Genomic DNA, 23,276 nt, shown 5'->3' with positions numbered 1-23,276 from the left:
ATGAGTACTTGACACTGAGGTCAATAATACAATGCATAGTGAAGGAGAATACCAGTACAATTATTTGAAATCCTGGTTTAAGCTGGTACTGTATTGTACCTAGTATTTAAAAGTAACTAAGAAACTATGTGGGAACAATGGATACTTTCAGATACTTAATCAAAAGAGAACCATCGCGCTCTCCCAAAAGCTTGGCTGGCGCATAAAACCCTCAAATTCAGACAAACAAAGGCTGTAAAGCCGAAACGTCTGTGTACGCTATCCCTGATGCAGTAAACAATTAAAACATTGAATAATGAAGTAAGCTTTATGCGATATATTTTTTAGTGCGAACCCATTACACCTCTTTGTTGGTCTACTTTCTGGTACTTACCTCAAATAATTTAATTGGTAACCACGCAGTACAAAATGGTGCATAGTTACGCTTGTGTCAATAAATCTCAAACAAATCGTGTAATTACTATGCAATTATTAAGCAATTACTGATTTATGTAACTACCTGATTTAAGTAAAGTCACTACCTGGTAAATGTTGGGCTTTAAAATAAAGGGTTATTGAAATATCTATAAACATTACAGTCCACAGGATACCTACCACAGACATTCTTGACAATCAGGACTATTTACTGTCTTCTGGAGCATAATTATAGCTTTTGAGTATATTACGCATACAAATCTGAGTCATGTGGCTTGGGGAATGGGTATGTCTTCAGGAGCCTTACAGGTGTCACAACTTTGCCCCAATGCTAGACATAACACCTGATTATACTAATTGTATTCGGATGACGACAAGACCATGATTACTGTTGATTATTTGGGTGTAATAGCTGGGGCTAGGGCGAATGTGACACCAATCAGGCCCCCGAGTACTGGAGTTGTTCCTCCCTGTAATAGGCTATTATTTAAAATGTCTTCAAAAAGGTTGACTTCATTGAAACACCATCGAAATGTGCCATTGACTCTTTCAGTTATACCTCTTGAACTATTGGATTTCACAACACAGTTTTGAGACAAGAAGCAATGTCTTTGCAACATTTAAACGTTTAAACAAAGACAGGAGAGCAGCCTGCTGTACAGCTCTGGGTGTCTCAGTGTGCTTGAAACATAAACCCCTTTTACGTTGGAGATAAATACCACACGCTCTGTTGAAGCCGAATCTACAAACATGGAATGGCAAGCACTGTGTGAAATTCCACGTGAAATCATGTGAAACCATGTGTTTTTTGAACACTTCACGTGTGAATATTTTTCACTAGATTTCACAGGTGATGCCCTGCAAACAAAAATGAGTTGTTAGGATACACACACAAACAGTGTTTTCAACATACATATTTGACACACATTATTATATTGTGTAGGTTTATTTATACAGTTATGATTATTCAACATGTCCTCACCAAGGATTTGAACTCAGAACCACTTGGTTCACAGCATTGCAACCTTCCTGCTACGCCACCATGTGTCAATAAATGATTTCACTTATATTCCTACACTTTGGACTTATGTAAATAAAATCTCTCAGCTTTGTTAAAAATACATATAATATAAATATAATATTTATCATAGTTATTCAGGAGTAACATTAAAACAGAATAATATGCCCCACCAACATTAGACAACTATACAGAAAACCCTCAAATTGCTGAAATAAGAAAATGAAATGAATGATGAGAGAATAGTCAGATTAACTGTTAACTAAAATAGAAGTGCAGATGGAAGTATTTTGCTAAGTGCAGAGATGTACTATAGGTAATGAATGTGTAAAGGAATGCTATAGACTTTGCGGCGCAGCAGAAAGATCAGCGTACCCCAAGTCCAGAGGTTGTGAGTTCAAATCCCAGGTTTGGTCATATTGAAAAGTCAGTACTAAGTGATCATGTCAAATGTAATCATATTGTCATTGATTAAAGATTTTTACACTATTTTAGCTGAACAGCGTACCACTTACTTTAAAACCCCCATGTCATTTCATTCCCTTACAAAAACAACATGTGAAATTTGCATTTTCACATGTGAAATAGCTGTTTTCACATGTTGAGCTGAAATGTTCACATGTAAAAAAAAGAGACTTGAGATCAGTTGTTCACATGTGAAATAATTTGTTCACATGTATTATATTTAGAGTTCACGTTACACCACCTTTTCACGTTTTCACCTCATGTGAATTGCAGATTCACATGTGAATATCGGATTTGCACTTTCACATGTGGAAAAACTTTTACATTTGAAAATCTAATTATGCACATGAGTTGTGCAGTGGAGGCTAATGAGAACGGCTCATAATAATGGCTGGAATGGAGCGAATGGAATGGCATCAAACCATGTGTTTGATACCATTCCACCTATTCCGCTCCAGCCATCACCACGAGCCCGTCCTTCTCAATTAATGTGCCACCAACCTCCTGTGGCGTAGTGTAATATCTGTAAGGGATGTGTGTGTCAGAATGAGGTTAAAGGGGTTATCTGCAGTTCAAACAACAACACAGTGGGGACCCCACCACTGTTTTGATAAACAGTTGAAGGATTGGGCTGGAGAACCACTCATATTCATAGACAGAGCTATGAATGTAACGATTGCCCATACATGAGATCAAAATGTTTTGAGTAATACAAGCTTACATTTTGGGTTCTGATGGGGTATGACAGTTGAACTAAGCTCATGAGGCATTTATAATTTACATTCGTCAAGAATCAATGGGTATACAGTGGGGAAAAAAAGTATTTAGTCAGCCACCAATTGTGCAAGTTCTCCCACTTAAAAATATGAGAGAGGCCTGTAATTTTCATCATAGGTACACGTCAACTATGACAGACAAATTGAGGAAAAGAAATCTAGAAAATCACATTGTACGATTTTTAATGAATTTATTTGCAAATTATGGTGGAAAATAAGTATTTGGTCACCTACAAACAAGCAAGATTTCTGGCTCTCACAGACCTGTAACTTCTTCTTTAAGAGGCTCCTCTGTCCTCCACTCGTTACCTGTATTAATGGCACCTGTTTGAACTTGTTATCAGTATAAAAGACACCTGTCCACAACATCAAACAGTCACACTCCAAACTCCACTATGGCCAAGACCAAAGAGCTGTCAAAGGACACCAGAAACAAAATTGTAGACCTGCACCAGGCTGGGAAGACTGAATCTGCAATAGGTAAGCAGCTTGGTTTGAAGAAATCAACTGTGGGAGCAATTATTAGGAAATGGAAGACATACAAAACCACTGATAATCTCCCTCGATCTGGGGCTCCACGCAAGATCTCACCCTGTGGGGTCAAAATGATCAAAGAACGGTGAGCAAAAATCCCAGAACCACACGGGGGGACCTAGTGAATGACCTGCAGAGAGCTGGGACCAAAGTAACAAAGCCTACCATCAGTAACACACTATGCCGCCAGGGACTCAAATCCTGCAGTACCAGACGTGTCTCCCTGCTTAAGCCAGTACATGTCCAGGCCTGTCTGAAGTTTGCTAGAGTGCATTTGGATGATCCAGAAGAGGATTGGGAGAATGTCATATGGTCAGATGAAACCAAAATATAACTTGTCGTGTTTGGAGGACAAAGAATGCTGAGTTGCATCCAAAGAACACATTTACATTTACATTTTAGTCATTTAGCAGACGCTCTTATCCAGAGCGACTTACAGTTAGTGCATACATTACTATTTTATTTTTATTTTTCATACCCCCCATTGGAATCGAACCCACAACCCTGGCGTTGCAAACGCCATGCTCTACGAACTGAGCTACATCCCCTGCCGGCCATTCCCTCCCCTACCCTAGACGACGCTAGGCCAATTGTGCGCTGCCCCATGGGTCTCCCGGTCACGGCCGGCTACGACAGAGCCTGGATTCGAACCAGGATCTCTAGTGGCACAGCTAGCACTGCGATGCAGTGCCTTAGACCACTGCGCCACTCGGGAGTGAAGCATGGGGGTGGAAACATCATGCTTTGGGGCTGTTTTTCTGCAAAGGGACCAGGACGACTGATCCGTGTAAAGGAAAGAATGAATAGGGCCATGTATCGTGAGATTCTGAGTGAAAACCTCCTTCCATCAGCAAGGGCATTGAAGATGAAACGTGGCTGGGTCTTTCAGCATGACAATGATCCCAAACACACCGCCCGGGCAACGAAGGAGTGGCTTCGTAAGAAGCATTTCAAGGTCGTGGAGTGGCCTAGCCAGTCTCCAGATCTCAACCCCATAGGAAATCTTTGGAGGGAGTTGAAAGTCCGTGTTGCCCAGCGACAGCCCCAAAACATCACTGCTCTAGAGGAGATCTGCATGGAGGAATGGGCCGAAATACCAGCAACAGTGTGTGAAAACCTTGTGAAGACTTACAGAAAATGTTTGACCTGTGTCATTGCCAACAAAGGGTATATAACAAAGTATTGAGAAACTTTCGTTATTGACCAAATACTTATTTTCCACCATAATTTGCAAATAAATTCATTAAAAATCCTACAATGTGGTTTTCTGGATTTTTTTTCCTCATTTTGTCTGTCATAGTTGACGTGTACCTATGATGAAAATTACAGACCTCTCTCATCTTTTTAAGTGGGAGAACTTGCACAATTGGTGGCTGACTAAATACTTTTTTCCCCCCACTGTATATAATTATTTTAAAAGACCAAATATGTACCAATCACAGATTGCCCCTTAATCGAATGACAAAGTCCACTTTTTATTTTGGAATTCATGCAGGACATTCTTTAGATGACTTCCCAAAAGAAATCGGAGTGGCAATTAAATGTACATGTGACAATATGTCGATAAGCTCCCCCATGAAATCATGTCATCATAAACTACCGATTTCCCCCATTGCCCAGAGGCAGTTACGCACCGTATTCTATCTCAGTCTTTTCCCTAAAGAGAACGATAGATAGTTGTTTATTGTTTTGCCCAACCTCCCCCCCCCCCCCAAGCTAATTTTCCCCAATTGATATGGGCCCTTGTCAGTGGCGTTTGTCAGGGTCTGGGGCTGCTATTGATCTAGCCTGCACCACCACCACGCTCAGAGAAAATTAGCAATTGAAGACTTTATTTCTAAAACGATTCACATTTGTGTTTTTCTTCAGAAATCATTGCTTATGGGCACCTTCGTGTGTGTGTGAAATATGACCGTTCTGAGTAATGTAACTCAATATTAGGAAGGCGTTCTTAATGTTTTGTAAACTCAGTGTATATCAATTGTTTTGCTGGAATGGAATGTTATCCTGTATATGTGACTGTGATGGGCACAGCCCCAGACCATTACTCCTCCTCCACCAAACTTTACTGTTGGCACTATGCATTCGGGCAGGTAGCGTTCTCCTGGCATCCGCCAAACCCAGATTCGTCCGTCGGACTGCCAGATGGTGAAGTGTGATTTATCACTCCAGAGAATGCATTTCCACTGCTCCAGAATCCAATGGCGACGAGATTTACACCACTCCAGCCGACGCTTGGCATTGCACATGGTGATCTTAGGCTTGTGTGTGGCTGCTTGGCCATGGAAACCCATTTCATGAAGCTCCCGATGAACAGTTCTTGTGCTGACGTTGCTTCCAGAGGCAGTTTGGAACTCGGTAGTGAGTGTTGCAACCGAGGACAGACCATTTTTACATGCTACGCTCTTCAGCAGTCGGCGGTCCCGTTCTGTGAGCTTGTGTGGCCTACCACTTCGCGGCTGAGCCGTTGTTGCTCCTAGACGTTTCCACTTCACAACAACAGCACTTACAGTTGACCGGGGCAGCTCTAGCAGGGCAGAAATTTGACGAACTGACTTGTTGGAAAGGTGGCATCCTATGATGGTGCCACATTGAAAGTCACTGAGCTCTTCAGTAAGGCCATTCTACTGCCAATGTTTGTCTATGGAGATTTCATGGCTGTGTGCTCAATTTTATACACCTGTCAACAACGGATGTGGCTGAAATAGCCGAATCCACTAATTTGAAGGGGTGTCCACATACTTTTGTATATATAGTGTGATTGTCTCACCTAGCTATCTTAAGATGAATGCACTTAATGTAAGTTTCTATGGATAAGAGCATCTTCTAAATGACTGAAATGTCAAATGTAAATCTTTTACATACAGATCTCATATTACTGTATTGAATATATTTTTTAAACTTTATAAAAAATGTAGTTATTTGTTACATTTGACTATGTAAAACCTAGAGTAGCAGTACTACTTATTTCTCTGAGTGAGGCAGATATAAAGCATTTAGCAAAAAAACATGATTATTTGTCTCTCTGAAATAAAACCATCAAGTGATAGATTTTAAACAAATACATATCTGTCATTGAAAAACCCCATGCGATGATTAGATACTGAAAAAACACACCAATCTCTTTCATAATTTCTTTAAACAATAAAACAATCTGAAAATGGATATTTAGCGTTTTGGAATGAAACTCTTAAATTTCTTCTAAATGGACTTTCTCTGGGCCTTGGAGCACCTAAGTATTGTCTTTAATTTCCTAATCTTTCACTGGGTGAAAAATACCTGATGTTTCTCTTCAAGCGTCCCAAATGTCCTGGTGCCATGGCCCAAGGCTGTAGTTTGGCAGCCTGGCCTCAAGGACTAGACGTAACATAGTAAATGTAAATCTGTGAAACTCAAATAAATCTGATATGTTGTGTTTTGAATGGTTACATAATACAGAAGGTTACTTAAGCCAAAAACAAAAGGAGGGAGGATGGTCGGCAAAGGGTGGTTTAGGATATAACGTGAACGTCTAGCAACCCAAAGGTTGCGTGTTTGAATCACATCATGGACAACTTTAGCATTTTAGCTAATTAGCAACTTTGCACCTACTTACTACTTTTTAGCTACTTTTCAACTACTTAGCATGTTAGCTGACCCTAACCCTAACTCCTAATCCTAACTCCTAACCTTAATGCCTAACCTTAAGCTAGCCAACGTTAGCCAGTTAGCTTGGTTGCTTGACTGCTGTTGTTTGGTCAGAACGCTCGGATCAACCCTACTCCTCGGCCAGAGCGTCCAGTGTGCGCTCTGAACGCTCTGAGAGCGAAACGCTCAGAATTTACGAACGGATAATCTGACAAAGCTCTGAGTTTACGAACGCACAGAGCACACTCTGGCACTCCAGATTAAATTTACAAACACACCCGTTGTATAAGCCAGCCTTTAGTCTTGAAATAGTTGGTTGTTTAGCACATGGCCCCACATGTGAATCCTTAAAGAGATGGGTGGGGCTAAAGCTTAAGAGGGTGTGAACGATAATGAGTGGGTGTAGACAAAGAAGAGGTCTCCAGTAGGTACCAAAACATTCAAGGAGCATTTTCTCAAAAGTTAGGTTACAAGTTTATCAACTTTCCAAGCAGAATTACTTTCCCATTGTTTCTCAACTGTAGTATATGATATACCATTTTCTAGCTCTGAGTCTCTAAAAACACAATTTCAAATGTTGCTACATAAGACCGAATCGAGCTGGTGGAACATATGTAATTTGTAACATATCATACAAAATGGATGATGGACATCCACAAATTAATATATACCATACGAAACGTAACATAACATACAGTATCATACCAAATGGACGGAGAAACTCATCACGTCGCAATTTAATTTGTACTCCCAAGGGCTTCCATTTTCTCTGTTCCTCTCCAACCAATTCAAAAAAAGAAACATTTACATTTACATAATTTAGCAGACGCTCTTATCCAGAGCGACTTACAAATTGCTGCATTCAACTTATGATAGCCAGTGGGACAACCACTTTTTTTTTTATGGGGGGGTGGGGGAGGGGGGTAGAAGGATTACTTTATACTATTCCAGGTATTCCTTAAAGAGGTAGGGTTTCAAGTGTCTCTGGAAGGTGGTCAGTGACTCCGTTGTCCTGGCGTCGTGGGGGAGCTTGTTCCACCATTGGGGTGCCAGAGCAGCAAATAGCTTTGACTGGGCTGAGCGGGAACTGTGCTTCCGTAGAGGTAGGGGAGCTAGCTCCCCTCCCTCATGCCCTCGTTTGGGTGTAGGGTCTGATCAGAGCCTGAAGGTAAGGAGGTGCCGTTCCCCTCACAGCTCCGTAGGCAAGCACCATGGTCTTGTAGTAGATGCAAGCCTCAACTGGAAGCCAGTGGAGTGTGCGGAGGAGCGGGGTGACATGAGAGAACTTGGGAAGGTCGAACACCAGACGGGCTGCAGCGTTCTGGATAAGTTGTAGGGGTTTAATGGCACAGGCAGGGAGCCCAGCCAACAGCGAGTTGCAGTAATCCAGACGGGAGATGACAAGTGCCTGGATTAGGACCTGTGCCGCTTTCTGTGTAAGGTAGGGTCGTACTCTGCGAATGTTGTAGAGCATGAACCTGCAGGATCGGGTCACCGCTTTGATGTTAGCGGAGAACGACAGGGTGTTGTCCAGGGACACGCCAAGGTTCTTTGCACTCTGGGAGGAGGACACAATGGAGTTGTCAACTGTGATGGCGAGATCATGGAGCGGGCAGTCCTTCCCCGGGAGGAAGAGCAGCTCCGTTTTGCAGAGATTCAGCTTGAGACATTGCCATAATGAAATGGGCCCTTTCTTTGACAGCTCTATTCTGTTGGGTCAGTTTGTCAATCTAGCGCTCCGTATAGCCTACATACCCAATGGCAGCAGTGAAACAACAAGAGAATCATGATGATTCTATAGACAGAGATTGGAGGCAGGGGATGATGATGTGTTATTGTTTCTAATGACTTCTTAATGAAGAGGCTTACAGCGCATAAAATAAATATGGAACACACATAGTCTCATCTGGTATTCATACAGGTTCTTACAGTCTTAAACAGAATAGCGGGCGTAATAGATCTACTGTGAATGCATAATCACTGTTAACAAGACTGATGAGGGTAGAGGTTGTTCCAAAAACATTGGTGCTCAATCTGCAGTATAAAATCATTTCTGCAGCTCCTCAAATATGCGTGTGCTCTGCTCAGAAAGAACGATCGCCAGGACTTTAACCAAACGTCACAGTTTATTTGAAATCACCTGTTAAGCAAACGGACATAAAGGACACTCTTTGTACTTTCACCCAGCGGTGAGACAATACCGGCTTTTATTACAATGCTTCTCAGGTAGTGCACCAACACATCCTCTCCTCCCTCCCCACTCTTAATAACACATCCGTTAAGAAAATACTAAAAATACAAACGTCGACATGAATCATCAACAGGACTGTATTGTGTTCGTTCGTCGGTCTCTCTCACCAGGCTGGTAAGGAGGCAATGGCATGAAAGGCTTTAGGTGACACATTCCCCCTCCACACTGTGGATTGCGTTATTTAAGAGCAGCCGCCCACCGCTTCACATGAAAGGTTACTGGAGGCTCTAATGATAAGAGTTGCTAGGTACTGCGGTGGTAGTAAAGAAGAATCAGCTAATATAATATATGTCAGTTAACAGACACTTTTATTCAAAGCAATTTACAGTACAATGAGTGCATCCATTTTTTGTATGTGATCCATGCAGGAATTGAACCCACTACCTTGGCGTTGCTAGCGCAGTGCTCTTACCACACAGGACCACTATCTAACAGTCACATTGAAGGACACTTTCAAGGAGGTCTAGTCATTACCTATTGTCTCGTACCAAACCTCTCCTCAGGGACCCCCAGCCGTTCCATGCATTTGAACTATTCCACAGCTAACGCACCTGATTCAACTAATCATCAAGCCCTGGACTACTTGAATCAGGTGAGTTACCTCAGGGCTACAACAAAACTGTGAAGCGTCTGGGACAGTTTGCTACAGCAGGAAAATAGTCCCACAGCAACAGGAAATTTGAATTATTATGGTGATTATAATTAATGGACCTTTTTGTAGGGGTTGATACATTTTTCGTTAGGGCAAATGAAGTCTGACATTTTTAAGTGGAAATTACAAACTTTTGAATCCTTTTTAAACCTTGAATACACTACAACACTCTCAGCAACAAAAGAGTGATCAAATTAAGATCCTACATCTATAGGTAATACAACCAGTTGCATTCTTGTTGTACTACGAAGAGGAGGGACTCCAGGGATGGTCCGTAGGCCTCCCCTCGTGTCTCTATGAGTTTGGGTGGCACCTTTCCGTTTTGGCAGGTTTTAACCCGATTTTTCCCTGTTTCGCGCCTACTGAGCACAACCCAGGGGAGGGGGCGGTGGAGAGGGTCTCAGTACCGCCCCTTCACGCCCAGTTCCTGCTCGGCGGTGTGCTCGATGGCGGCGTGGAGAACACGCACCTCCTCCTGGGTCAGGGTCCTCTCCATGTGGCGGTAGGTGATGCGGTAACAGTGGCTGTGCTTCTGCGTCCTGTGGGGAGAGAAGAAGAGAGACAGGGGTTAGGAGGACTGAGAGGGATCAAGAGAGGGTGTAGGTCACAGTGGAATTGCAGTGGTTTTAAGAATTTAAACACCACGAACATGATTTAAAAATACATATATTTTTGGAGACTAATGAACACCAATAAACACAAATGCAAGAGCTATGTTTGACCTCTCCAGTGAGATCCTCATGGACAATCCCAATTAGATCAGACAATATTCATTTAGTCCACAAAGGTGCTTAACAATATTTGTCACATCCCTCCATTCCTAAGGGATATAGAAAGACATTAGGTGAGATATTAGAGCCTACAGTAGTCAAGATACTGGATTACGCATGCACACACACACACACGCACGAGCCCCCACACACACACACAGTCCCTGTCTCTCTAGGGGACAGTAATGAGGATCTTCAAAGTACAGCGAAGGAAAATGAACATGAACAACAGTAGTATCCTCCACAAAAAGTAGTTCAAAAGCTAAGCATGGCCCTTTTGTCATTTCCATATTCCGGGGCTCATTGAAACCAACGGCTGAGATTTGAATTGTGCCCCAAAGCACGCAGCTAAGACAAAATGTCTGAGAGAAGACTTCTGAAAGACAGAGCCTTGGGATTCAACAGCCCAAACACCATGGGATCCCTGAGAAAATCAGATTCGGCTTCATACCAGCAGACTTCCACTGTCAGGAGGACACAGTGTCTACTGCTGCAGAGATAATAATTCAAACAGAGAAGTGGTGACAAAGTCGCGCTGTGGTTTCAGTTTTTAAACAGTGCCTAATGTCTCTCCTTCCTAAGGATGCATTTAATAACAGTATTTGAACAGGGCCCAATGTCGCTGTGCCAACAGTTTTCTGATAAAAGTCCTAATTTCAAGTACATTCGTCACCGGTCCTAATTTCTGTATACTTTCTAGTCCTAGCTCAAAACCATAAACTCTTAATTTGGCAAGGCTACAGCAGACCTCAGACTATGCCTGTGAAGTTCCATGGCATAACACATTTCCCCTTGACACATCGCAATATGAGGGTGCATTTTCTAAAAACAGTGCAGACGACTGCTGCTCATTACTGGGAAAACAGAGGCGAACTGTTTTCCCTGAGAATGCAGATATCCACTGGAAATGAGACACTGTAACTACGACGAGGCGGCGGCGACACTCAGGCCGGGTTTAGCCACGTTTAAGCAGAAAACCCTTTAGGGCCATAAACGGGAGCTTCGCTCTCGCCTTTCATTTCTCTCCAGCTCTGGAGGACAGGAGAATAGATTACATTTCTCCAGCTTTACAGTGTTCTATACGGTGGTGGGGGCTGTGCCAGAGGTGTCTGTTTCTTCCCTCCTCTACTCTCTGAAAGGGCAACCTTGTTTCACAGAAAACTCGTCCTCGTGGGCTGCCACGCTAAGAATAGCTGCAGCCCGAGAGAGTGTGATCTCTGGGTAACCTTGTCGGGGGGTGAGTGACAGATGAAAAAATATAATTTAGAGCGCACGGCGTGGAAAGAGATAATTGGTTTATCGGACCGACATCCTTGTTAAAAAGAAAAAAGAGAAGAAAATAAATCACACTCTCAGCTAGAGAGCTACTGTGGGCAGCTTCGTAAATACCAGCCCTGACAAATTTAGGCCACCACTGATTGCCACTGGGACATTGCATGGCACTCGCACACACACACAGCTGTGTCTTACTATACTTTTTGGGGAACAACAATCAAGTCCCATTCAAAATCCTATTGTCCCTAACCCCTAAACCCTATTTTTTAACCCCCCCCCCCCCCCCCCCCTTCACAGCCAAAACCAGCTAATGAGAAAAAGTGTTTTTTTTCCTCCAGCACTGAGCTTTCACACGGTTATTCTCCCTCTCCCTCCATCATTGACTTGATGAGCTAATGGATGATGATGAGCTAATGGAATTTGCTCCAAACCAGACCTGTGTATTAATGATAATAGAGTGCAGCCCATAACTATCAACTGTACAGGAGGGGAGGGGACATTTCCTGAGGCGATTCCGACTTGATAATGGAGAAATTAATTATTCAAGGTCCGAGCTCATCAAAAATAATCAATGATCGGCCATGACACCCCGTTAGAAATGGCATTTGTTGTCTCCATCCATGGCGGTTGGTTCATGCATAGCTTCCCCCGTTTCGCGCTCTCTCTCCCCCGTCTGTCTTAGCAAAAAGAGCATCTGACATTTCCACCCAACACGCAGTTGTTCAATAATTCAGTGCGCAGAAGGAGAACAGTGATCGAAACACACAATACAATCACTATTTATTGTAGAAGTCTCCATTTTATTGCCCTGCATAATTTGGTTTACAGTCAGCCAGCTGGCTGTCGATTATTCACACTGGCTTCTTCCAAAGGGAGAAAAACAGACCTGTCCAGGAGCATGGAGGATGGGGCCTCCAAGGCCGGCAGGGCAGATGTTAGAAAACGATCTAACAAAGATTGGGGTGCTGTAATCGGGAATGTACAGTATGTTCAGAAAGATTTATGTAGTGAAGCAAAGCAAGCTTTGTTGTGGCGGGAAACTCAGCAGACAATGTCAAAACAAAATGTTCAATCAAATGTGAGGTCAAACAAATACAGTTCTCCTGACACACGTTGTGATTTTGTTGATTACATGTTGTGTAACTCTCCAGGCCACTCTTTTCAGGAGTGAGTAGACCTATTTTCAGTGAGTGAAGAGGGTATCCAGCAGACAAAGCGTTACAAACTGCGACACAAACTGGTTGTAATCATGATGTCATTATAACCTATTGGGTATCTACAGTCACAAGAGTGACAGAGCGATGCTTAGGGGGATGTTTGGAGGAGTTGGGCTGGGAGAGGGGTCAGTGGCGGGCTGAGGGAAGAGAAGCTTGGAAGAGGAGGAGAGACGACCAGTGCCAAACACACAGGAAGCAGGAAGACCACTATAATTGGTCCCAGTGCCTTGGCAGCAGCTAATGGGGATCTATAATAAATACAAATACCACTTTCTCTCTCTCACTTTCTCTTTCATGCTCTCCAACACTCTGACGCACACACACACTGCTCCAACACAAACCCGGTGCCAGGATAAAGTGACTAAGGGGGCAGTTGACATTGGCGAGGGGGCTACATTTTTGGGGGTTCTTGCATTGGAATTATATTGAATTCTGCTTATATAATCACGCTATACCACAATAAACAAAGTTCAAATGCCGACACTCCGAGATCATTGAGTGCTTTGAGAATCTGTAGCTTCTCTCTGCTGCACTGTATCAGCACACTGGACAGTGCCCTACAGCTAGGCCGTTTTGGTAATGAATATAGGCTAGCCATACACACAGCTGTCTTACCAAAAATAATGCAAACCAAATGCTGAAAGTAGTAACCTAATTATTCATGCATGCAAACAAAAATACTGAATAGCAGTTTGGCTTAGAATACCAGCACAACTGTGAATGCGAATGAATGCAAACAGAATAAGACAGCGGTACCAAGTAGTAGGCCTAGTAAACAAAATATCAGATCGATAGAGGCATGACACAATCTATATTTAGGCTAGTTACATTAAAAGTAAACAAACGTAGTAAACAAATGGTGAATGGAGATCCAAATAACCAAAACATAGCCTACAGCCTACTACAGTGAGACGCAGCCATGCACAGCTGTCTTGCCAAATAAATACAGGCTCGCTTCAAACATGGAAAATAATGCCGCTCGCTCATGAGTTCAGCAACACGTTGTGATATGGCACAATACACTTCTGGGAATCAAATTCGACCCACGTAATCAATTAAGCAATTGTCAGCCTACCATAAACATGTTTCCAATACGTACACTTCCATTTACAGCAACCAAATAAAATAGGCTACCAAGAACACCATAATAGAATACAACCTATCTATTTCTATGATGAATTATACCGATATGTATCTATACCCAGGGGCGTCACTTGGATTCTTGCATTGTAATTATATTGAATTCTGCTTATAATCACACTATACCATAATAAACACAAAAGTTCAAAAAATGCTTTTGCTGCGCTCTATCAGCACCATGGACAGCGCCCTGCATACTAAAGCAAGATTCTAAAAAAAATTAAAAAAAACTGCTAGATTGTTTCAATCTTTGCTTTTCAAAAGAGTTGCAGCTTCCTTGATGCTCTGTGGAACTTCCTGAGTAATCAATCATTCCATTCTCCCCGAAATCTTCTTGTAAGATCCCCCTCAAATGCCATTTGGATTACTTGAGCTTTCCTCGGGTGTAGCATGCTTCTTCTGTGCTGACTGAACACGTTTGTCAAAGTGGAAAATGAGTTCTCCCATGTAGCTATGGACACCCCAAAAGTCAGTCCATGTTTCAGTGCAGTTAGCACAGTCAGCATAGTGGAGAGAGGCCAAGAGAATCGTTGAGGATATCAAGTGAGGTCCATCTGTCCTTATTGGAGCCAGAGTGGGCGATATCAGTCTGCAAAAACTGGCGAGCGACACTAAACTCAGCTTCCACCAAATCTGTTTTGCTTGGATCCAGCAGTGGTCTCACCTTTTTCACTGTAGAAGAAAGTCATGTCTCTCTGGATCAAGGGCACACAGGGCCTCCACCAGTTGGCTGTTGCATTCCCTGAATCGTTCGGACATTTCACCAATAACTGCGTCCAAAGTGCCGAAGAACAGTCTTTTACACTCAGTCTCTTCTTCTCTGTCCTGCTGGCCTACTGTACTTGTGGTGCTAGTACAACAACCTCTCCCTCAACATCAGCAAAACAACAAGCAGAGGACTTCAAGAGGCAACATGCCCCGATCCACATCAACGGGACTGCAGAAAGTCAGCAGTTTTAAGTTCCTCGGCGTCCACATCACCGAGGACTTGACATGGACCAACAACACCACCACTCGTCAAGAGGGCGCAACAGCATCTCTACTTCATAAGGCGGCTGAAGAAATTTGGCATGCCACCCAGGGTCCTCTCCAAATACTATCGCTGCACCATCGAGAGCGTTCTGACCGGTTGCATCATGGCCTGGTACGTGAATTGCCCCGTCCAACAGGCTCAGAGACAGTTTCTATCTACAAGCCATCAGACTGCTTAACACGAATTGGACTGACCACCTGCTCTGATTCTCTGCACCTTAACACACATGCACTAACTCACGCACACACCCACACAGACATACACACACCCACACACACATTCCAACTGCTGCTACCAGACTCTTATTATGATCGCTAAATACTGCACAATTGAAACACTTGACCCACAATCCCCAAAACATGTGTAAATATTGGACTAAATTGTTCTTTCCTGTATTATACTGATGCTAAAATGTTTATTCTATTCTACTGAGACATTTACTTTATGTTTGCATTCTTCTCTTATTATTTGTTATTGTTGTTGCATTGTGGAGAAGGAACCCTGCAAGTAAGCATTTTGTTGGACCATGTGTATCCCGTACATATGGGAAAAATAAAACTTGAAAACACACACACACACACACTGGGAGTCCATATAGGTCTGTCTGGTCAATATTGCACCACACACTGTACAGCTATTCAAATTGAGAGCACAGACAATATGTTTTCCCACCTCCAAACAATTTTTGTTTGTTTTCATGTGATTGCAAGTCATCTCATGCTAAACATCCTATATTTTCAAGTAATTTATCTATAGTCAGGGAGACGTTATCCTATACGCACCAATGTAATTGAGAAAGAATCTGAGTAATTGTAGTATACAGGAATCTGAACATCCTCTGCATTTGCATACATTTCCATTAATTAATTTGTCATTTCAGTTGGTATTTCTTTCTTGAAGCTTTATTTTCTCTTCTCTCCTTGATGCTTTTTACGCTTAACTGGGGGGATACATCTAAGCCATCCTACATTTAGCTGACACAAGTCTTAGAGAAAAAGCATAACGGTTGTACAAGGTATATAAAATCACGAGTCATCAGATCAAGGGTTTTCGGAGGCCATTTGCAGATCCAGGGGAATTTGGGGCTGCAGGAAAAATCATTGCTTTTCATGTTGTGTATGTTGCTTCAGGCCAGGGGATGGGCAGCGAAAAGATGAGTGTAGTGTTTCATTCACAAGAGGGAACGGGGGAAGGCTGCTTGCTGGGACAATGCCCCCCCCCCCCCCCTCCAATGGCTGCCATTCTGAGATGAGATTCCGAGATGAGAGGAAAGAGGAGCAGACCGGGGACTCTCTCCAGACTCCATGCCATGCTAATGATGCCAAGTAGTGCTGCTAGTAACCAACAAGGCACTGGGATAGTAAAACGATACCTGGTTAGCGATGCTGGTTCATTGATGTGCTTTCCTCTCAGAGTCTCTGGGATAGCGCATCGACCCAATATGATAGCAATTAGAGGGTATAGTTGCTACACTGGATAGTGGAAAATGCCTCGGCCGTTCAAGAGAAAATCTCTATTTCTTTTCACTTCAATGACAGGCTCTCCAAGAGAGATACTGCTTTGTCATTCACAAATTATGCTTTTGCAAGGATTTTTCATTGTTGTCTTGGTTTTGAGAGTGAATAAGCTTTGCTATCTACAGTCACACACATAGCCACCCCAATAGTATATGCGATTTCCAAACTGTAGCGCTTTACTGAATAAAAGAGATGACATCACAGTCTGGCAAAGAACACACAAAACATGAGTTCAGCTAGTGAGAAATCACAAATGAGCATGGAACTGTGTCTCTCTCAAGATGTCTACCCCCATTAGTACTTGCTACATCTTAGCAGTAGAAGAAGACATAGTGGTACCTCTGTTAATAACTCAACTTAATCAAACCCTTTCTATCACTGTGATGTCCGTTCTGTAAGAGGATTTGGCTCAGGCCCAAACGCTCGTCCGCCATGATGAAAGACCTGTTCCCCCTCATCAAAGCAATGGCAGCCTTCTCTTCTCTTCTTCTTGGAAGACGCTTGGAAGAGGCGCGGGCACAGAAATCCATTTGCATTTCATTAAACGTTGCCGATTCGCATTCTTGACTTAGGGCCGGACACTCCTTTTTTTCGCATTAATCCGACAACTAATTTATTAATTAGACCCAACAGACAAGTAGGGTTACAAAACAACACAACAGTTAGTACATTAATTTTAAGATAGCTAGGTGAGATATCACAGTCATAGTAAGTACATCCCCAGTAAAGAAGTTATCAGAAATGTCAATGCTAGTAGGAAAAGACATCTGCAAGTTATTATTTGTATTATATATATATATATATATTTTTTTTTTTTGTGGGGGGGGGTCTTTATTAAGATACTCTTTGAAGAGGTAGGGCTTCAGATGTTTTCATAAGAGGGGCATGGATTCTGCTGTCCTAGCATCAGGGGGAAGCTGGTTCCACCATTGGGGTGCCAGGACAGAGAAGAGCTTTGACTGGGCTGAGTGGAGGCTGACCTCCCATAAGGGTGGGACAGCCAAGAGACCAGAGGTGGCAGAACAGAGTGCTTGGGTTGGGATGTAGGGTTTGAGCATAGCCTGAAGGTAGGGAGGGGCAGTTCCCTTTGCTGTGCTTTAGGCAAGTACCATGGTCTTGTAGTGGATGCGAACTTTGACTGAAAGCCAATGGAATGTACAGAGGAGTGGGGTGACATGGGAGAACTTGGGAAGGTTGAACACCAGACGGGCTGCGGCATTCTGGATAAGTTGCAGGGGTTTCATGACACAAGCGGGGAACACAGTCAACTGAGAGTTGCAGTAGTCTAGATGGGATATGACGAGTGCCTGGATTAGGACCTGCGCCGCTTCCTGTGTGAGGAAAGGTCATACTCTACGGATGTTGTAGAGCATGAACCTGCAGGAGCGAGTCATTGTTTTGATGAGAACGACAGGGTGTTGTCCAGGGTCACGCCAAGGTTATTTGCACTCTGGGAGGTGGACACCGTGGAGTTGTTGACCGTGATGGAGAGGTTTTGGAGCGAGCAGGCCTTCCCCGGGAGGAAGAGCAGCCTAGTCGTGTTCGAGGTTGTGCTTGAGGTGGTGGGCCGACATCCAAGCTTAGATACCGTATCTGACAGACACTCAGAGATGCGTGCCACCACCTGGACGTCAGAAGGGGAATGAGAAAAGTAGTTGATAGGATAGCAATGATAGGAGAGACCATGAGATATGATGGAGCCGAGTGACTTAGTGACTGAGCAGGAGGGGAGAGTCAAATCGGCCGGAAGGAAAGGGGAAAGTGGGAGTCAAAGGAGGCAGAAAGGGAGGAGAGTAGGGTCGAAGAGGCAGAGTAAGGAGGCAGGAGGTAGAAGGATTTATCAGAAGGGAGAGATGATAGGATAGAAGAGGAGAGAGTAGTGGGAGAGAGAGAGCGCAGATTGCGATGGTGCATGACCATCTGGGTAGGGGCTGAGTGGGTAGGGTTTGAGAAGAGAGGGAGAAAAAAGAAACAAAGTAGTGATCAGAGACCTGGAGAGGGTTGCAGTGAGATTAGTAGGCGAACAGCCTCTAGTAAAGATGAGATGAAGCATATTGCCTGCCTTGTGAGTGGGAGGGGACTAGGTAAGGATGAGGTCAAAAGAGGCAAGAAGGGGAAAGAAAGAGGTGTAAAGAAATTAGTTGAAGTCGGGAGGTTGAAGTCACCCAGTATGATGAGTGGTGAGACATCGTCGGGAAATTAGCTTATTAAGGTGTTAAGCTCATTAAGGAACTTTTCAAGGGCACCTGGTGGGCGATAGGTGACAACAATGTTAAGCTTGAGTGGTCAACTGACAGTGACAGCATGGAATTCAAATGAGAAGAAGTACCGGTGAGAGAGGAGAAAAATAGAAAATCTCCATTAAGGAGAAATGAGTAGCCCTGTGCCACCACTGTGACGAACAGATGCTCTCAGACTATGAGAGAACACATAGTCAGATGACGAGAGAGCAGCTGGAGTAGCAGTGTTCTCTGTGGTAATCCATGTCTATAATCTATACTATAAATGTGCATTGTTTCTATCAGTCTTGCCTTACCTGCATGCCTTTCACATTGACTCTAAAACAGATTTTGTTAACCCTTGATGTGTCATACTGTAAATCAAGGTAGGAGGTTTTCATCAGAAAATCACCAACCCTCAATTGAAAAAGTGTTGAAACACTGAATCTCATTTATACATGAACCCGGCGGAACCACCTGGTGCACCAGTCGCTCACATTCCCTTCATGTTAAATTCAACAGTATCTCTCCCCTATCTACACCGATGCCCCAGATCTCCAAGACAATGAGTGAAAGAGACACATCCCACATGACAAAGTAATGTGCTTAATTAGAGATAGAGGGAGCGCGAAAGAAAAAGAGAGAGAGAGGGAGAGAAAGAAAAAAAGAGAAAGAGATCCTCTCACTATGAGAAGAATAAACTTTTCAAAGGCCCCAAATTCAAATTCAAATTCAGAAGTCTCCCGGCGGAACAGCAGCAATTTCAATTATTAAGATCTCTGTCACAAATGAGGGGGAAGCAAATCATGGTGGTGGGCCCAAATAAAGAAGGGGTCCTGTAGCGCCATACATGCAAGGGGCTGTATGATTATGATTATCGTTCCATAGATCAATGATTGGAACAGAGAGGTAGTGGTTTGACATCAAAGCTACCTTACCACTGACAAGGTCTCTGTAGAGGGATATACAATTGAAGATGTTGATGTATTTTCATAAACATGTTAACCTACTCATCTGATCAGTGCTTTCAGAAAGTATTCATACCACTTGACTTATTCCACATTTTGTTGTTTTACAGCCTGCATTCAACATTAATTAAAATATTATTTTTTTCTCATCCATCTACACACAATGCCCATAACGACAAAGTGAAAACATGTTTTTGGAAATGTTGGCAAATGTATTGAAAATGATATACAGAAACATCTCATTTACATAAGTATTCACACCCCTGAGCCAATTCATGTTAGAATGACCTTTGGCAGCGATTACAGCTGTGAGTCTTTCTGGGTAAGTCGAAGAGCTTTGCACACCTAGATTGTACAATATATATATATATATTTTTTTTCTTTAAGCTCTGTCAAGTTGGTTGTTAATTATTGCTAGACAGCCATTTTCAAGTCAAAACTGTAACTAGGCCACTAAAGAACATTCAATGTCATATTGGTAAGTAATTCCATTGCATATTTGGCCTTGTGTTTTAGGTTACTGCTGAAAGGTGAATTTTGTTTACCAGTGTCCGTTGGAAAACAGACAACCAGGTTTAGCTCTATTCAATTTATTTGTATCCTAAAAAACTCCCTAGTCCTTGCCGATGACAAGCATACCCATAACATGATGCTTGAAAATATGAAGAGTGGTACTCAGTAATGTGTTGTGTTGGATTTGCCCCAAACGTAACACTTTGTATTCAGGATATAAAGTTAATTTCTTAGCCACATTTTTTACTGTTTTACTTTAGTGCCTTATTGCAAACATGATCCATGTTCTGCCCTGAGCGGTTTCCTTCCTCTCCGGCAACTGAGTAAGAAGGAAACCTGAATCTTTGTAGTGACTGGGTGTATTGATACACCACCCAAAGTGTAATTAATAACTTCACCATGCTCAAAGGGATATGAAATGTCTGCTTTGTTTTATTTTTACCCATCTACCAATAGGTGGCCTTTTTTGTGAGGCATTGGAATACCTCCCTGGTCTTTGTGGTTGAATCTGTGTTTGAAATTCACTACTTGACTGAGGGACCTTACAGATAATTGTATATGTGGGGTACAGAGATGAGGTAGTCCATGCAACTTATTATGTGACTTGTTAAGTACATTTTCACTCCTGAACTTATTTAGGGTTGCCATAACAAAGAGGTTGAATACTTATTGATTCAAGACATTTCAGCTTTTCATTTTTAATGAATTAATTTGTAAAATATTCTAAAAACATAATTCCACGGTGACATTATGGGGTATTGTGTGTAAGCCAGTGACACAACATCTTAAATTCAGACTAACACAACAAAATGTGGAAAGATTCAAGGGGTGTGAATATTTTCTGAAGGCACTGTATGTGTGTATGTGTGTCCCAATAGCACCACCTGTGACCCAATGTTCCCACAATTATTTTCCGGCACTGAGCAAATTTCAGGTCTGCTGAGTGCTAACTTGAATGTTGTGAAAATTCTGTGCAACTTCCAGTGAACGTTTACTGTGAACACTGAGGCTGTACCCGCTTTTAGTTACAGTTTTAACAGTGGCCATGTAGGTTACTGTGGCTATTTGATCATAATATAGGCCTACCAGTGTGGCCTACCATAATAATGGAGAAAATGCATCCTATAACATTTTAACATGGAAATAACTGGTCTATTATTCGGCCTACAATAGCAGCCAATGTGTGGTGTTCAATGTAGGCCTACATTCCATGAGACTTTTGAAAAAAAAAACATGCAGTGCTTGACATTAACCTGTTTATCCACTTGGGAATAAACGTGACTGAAAATGTTGTGTTGTTTGATGCAAGAAACCACTTTACAAAATGCATTATTATTCCCACACCATTATTACAGAGAATCAGACAAATGATGCTACCCTCTGCCTATTGGCTACTTAGCTTATTCAAGCCTGTCTCAAAATACATCACTGTCCCTTTAAGACAAAAAGAAAGCTCCCTACCTGACTCGCTTTTCAAAGATGTCTAGAAATGTATAAGTTTTGTGTAGGAAGCAATCATTCCCCTATTTTTTATTTATTTAACCTTTATTTAACTAGGCAAGTCAGTTAAGAACACATTCTTATTTACAATGACAGCCTACACCGGCCAAACTCGGACGACGCTGGGCCAATTGTGCGCCGCCCTATGGGACTCCCAATCACGGCCGGTTGTGATACAGCCTGGAATCGAACCGGGGGTCTGTAGTGACGCTTAGACCTCTGCGCCACTCGGGAGCCCCAAGTGCTGACTACAAATAATCTATAACTGGGCTAAAAAAACAGCAACTCTTTGCTGTATTCGTTGACAGTCTCTCTCTAGTCATGGTTTTAAACGTTTTGAAATCTCACAGTATCAACTTTGCTGTAGCTTTCTTTTACGCCTGCTACATTACTGCAGACACGGTCATCTCAGCGGTAATCTTATAGTGCACTTGATTTGTTCTCTGGGCCCGCCAGGAAGGCAGAGTTTGTACCTTCTGACACATGAAATGGTTTTAATGGCATTAGTTTGCCTACCCGGTGCCTAGGGCAGCTGAATCGGGTGCACCTTCCGCCAACAGCCCGAGACAAATGTAAAAAAATAGGAACACAAGGCTTTACCGCTGTTTTTTTTACAGAAATGTTTGACGATCGACTAGGAATGCCTTGGAGATCGACCGGTTGGTGACCACTGCTCTAGAAAGTTGCATATAGTTCAATCTCGTGCTTCTCTCTGTGGGCAATTTCTATGCAGCAGTCCTGGGGGGAGCTGCGCGGCAATCCTGGGCTACTTAGAGGGAACATTACTGTGACCCACTAGAATCACATGACACCATTGTAACGATGACATTTCTTTCAGATAATGACCAGATAAAGACCTAATGATGTAAACACTGTTTTAATGATAGAATACTATAATTATAGAGGGCTGTCAGTAATCACATTTACTCTGTTATGTGGGGGAGTGAGGTGTACAACGTTTGTATAAGTTTATATTATTACTGGTTTGTGTGTCTTGAACAATTCCCAGCTAAAAGCTGAATTGCAGACACACACACAAAAAACACTTCTGACTGAAATCCTTGGGGATGAGAAGCTACCAAATTGAACACAGAAATACAGATCCAGTTCAATTCACTGTCATGAAGATGTAATCTAAACTAAAGCTTTATTACAGGAAGGTTAGGGGGTAAACCCTGCTGTGGTCGAAAGTGTCTGCCAGGGCCAGACAGAGTTTTGATCACAATGATCTGTGTTAATTTTTAATTTGATGAATACCATCGGCCTGATCAATAATTAACCGAACCTAGAGCGTGACATATAGTATCTGGGTCTCTAAAATGCAAACTGCTGAGCACTAATTTCGTTAGATTAGGTAGTTTTATGTCACCGGTTCCTCCAGTGATCA

The 23,276-nt window shown here is 42.7% G+C and overlaps 1 protein-coding gene across 1 annotated transcript in view; it reads right to left on the bottom strand.

The window, feature by feature from the left end:
- Nucleotides 1-9,374: 9,374 nt before the first annotated feature.
- The window catches only part of fars2 (phenylalanyl-tRNA synthetase 2, mitochondrial), a 129,636-nt gene continuing 115,734 nt past the window's right edge, over nt 9,375-23,276 (bottom strand). The window contains exon 8 of the mRNA XM_084151754.1: nt 9,375-10,276. Coding sequence (XP_084007880.1) covers nt 10,138-10,276 — 139 coding nt within the window. The 3' untranslated portion in view covers nt 9,375-10,137. The remainder of the gene's footprint in view (nt 10,277-23,276) is intronic.

Source organism: Coregonus lavaretus (assembly GCF_964263955.1).
Source record: "Coregonus lavaretus genome assembly, chromosome: 34".
Taxonomy (NCBI): domain Eukaryota; kingdom Metazoa; phylum Chordata; class Actinopteri; order Salmoniformes; family Salmonidae; genus Coregonus; species Coregonus lavaretus.
Note: the sequence above shows the minus strand (reverse complement) of the source record. Positions and strands in the feature narration are given on the sequence as shown.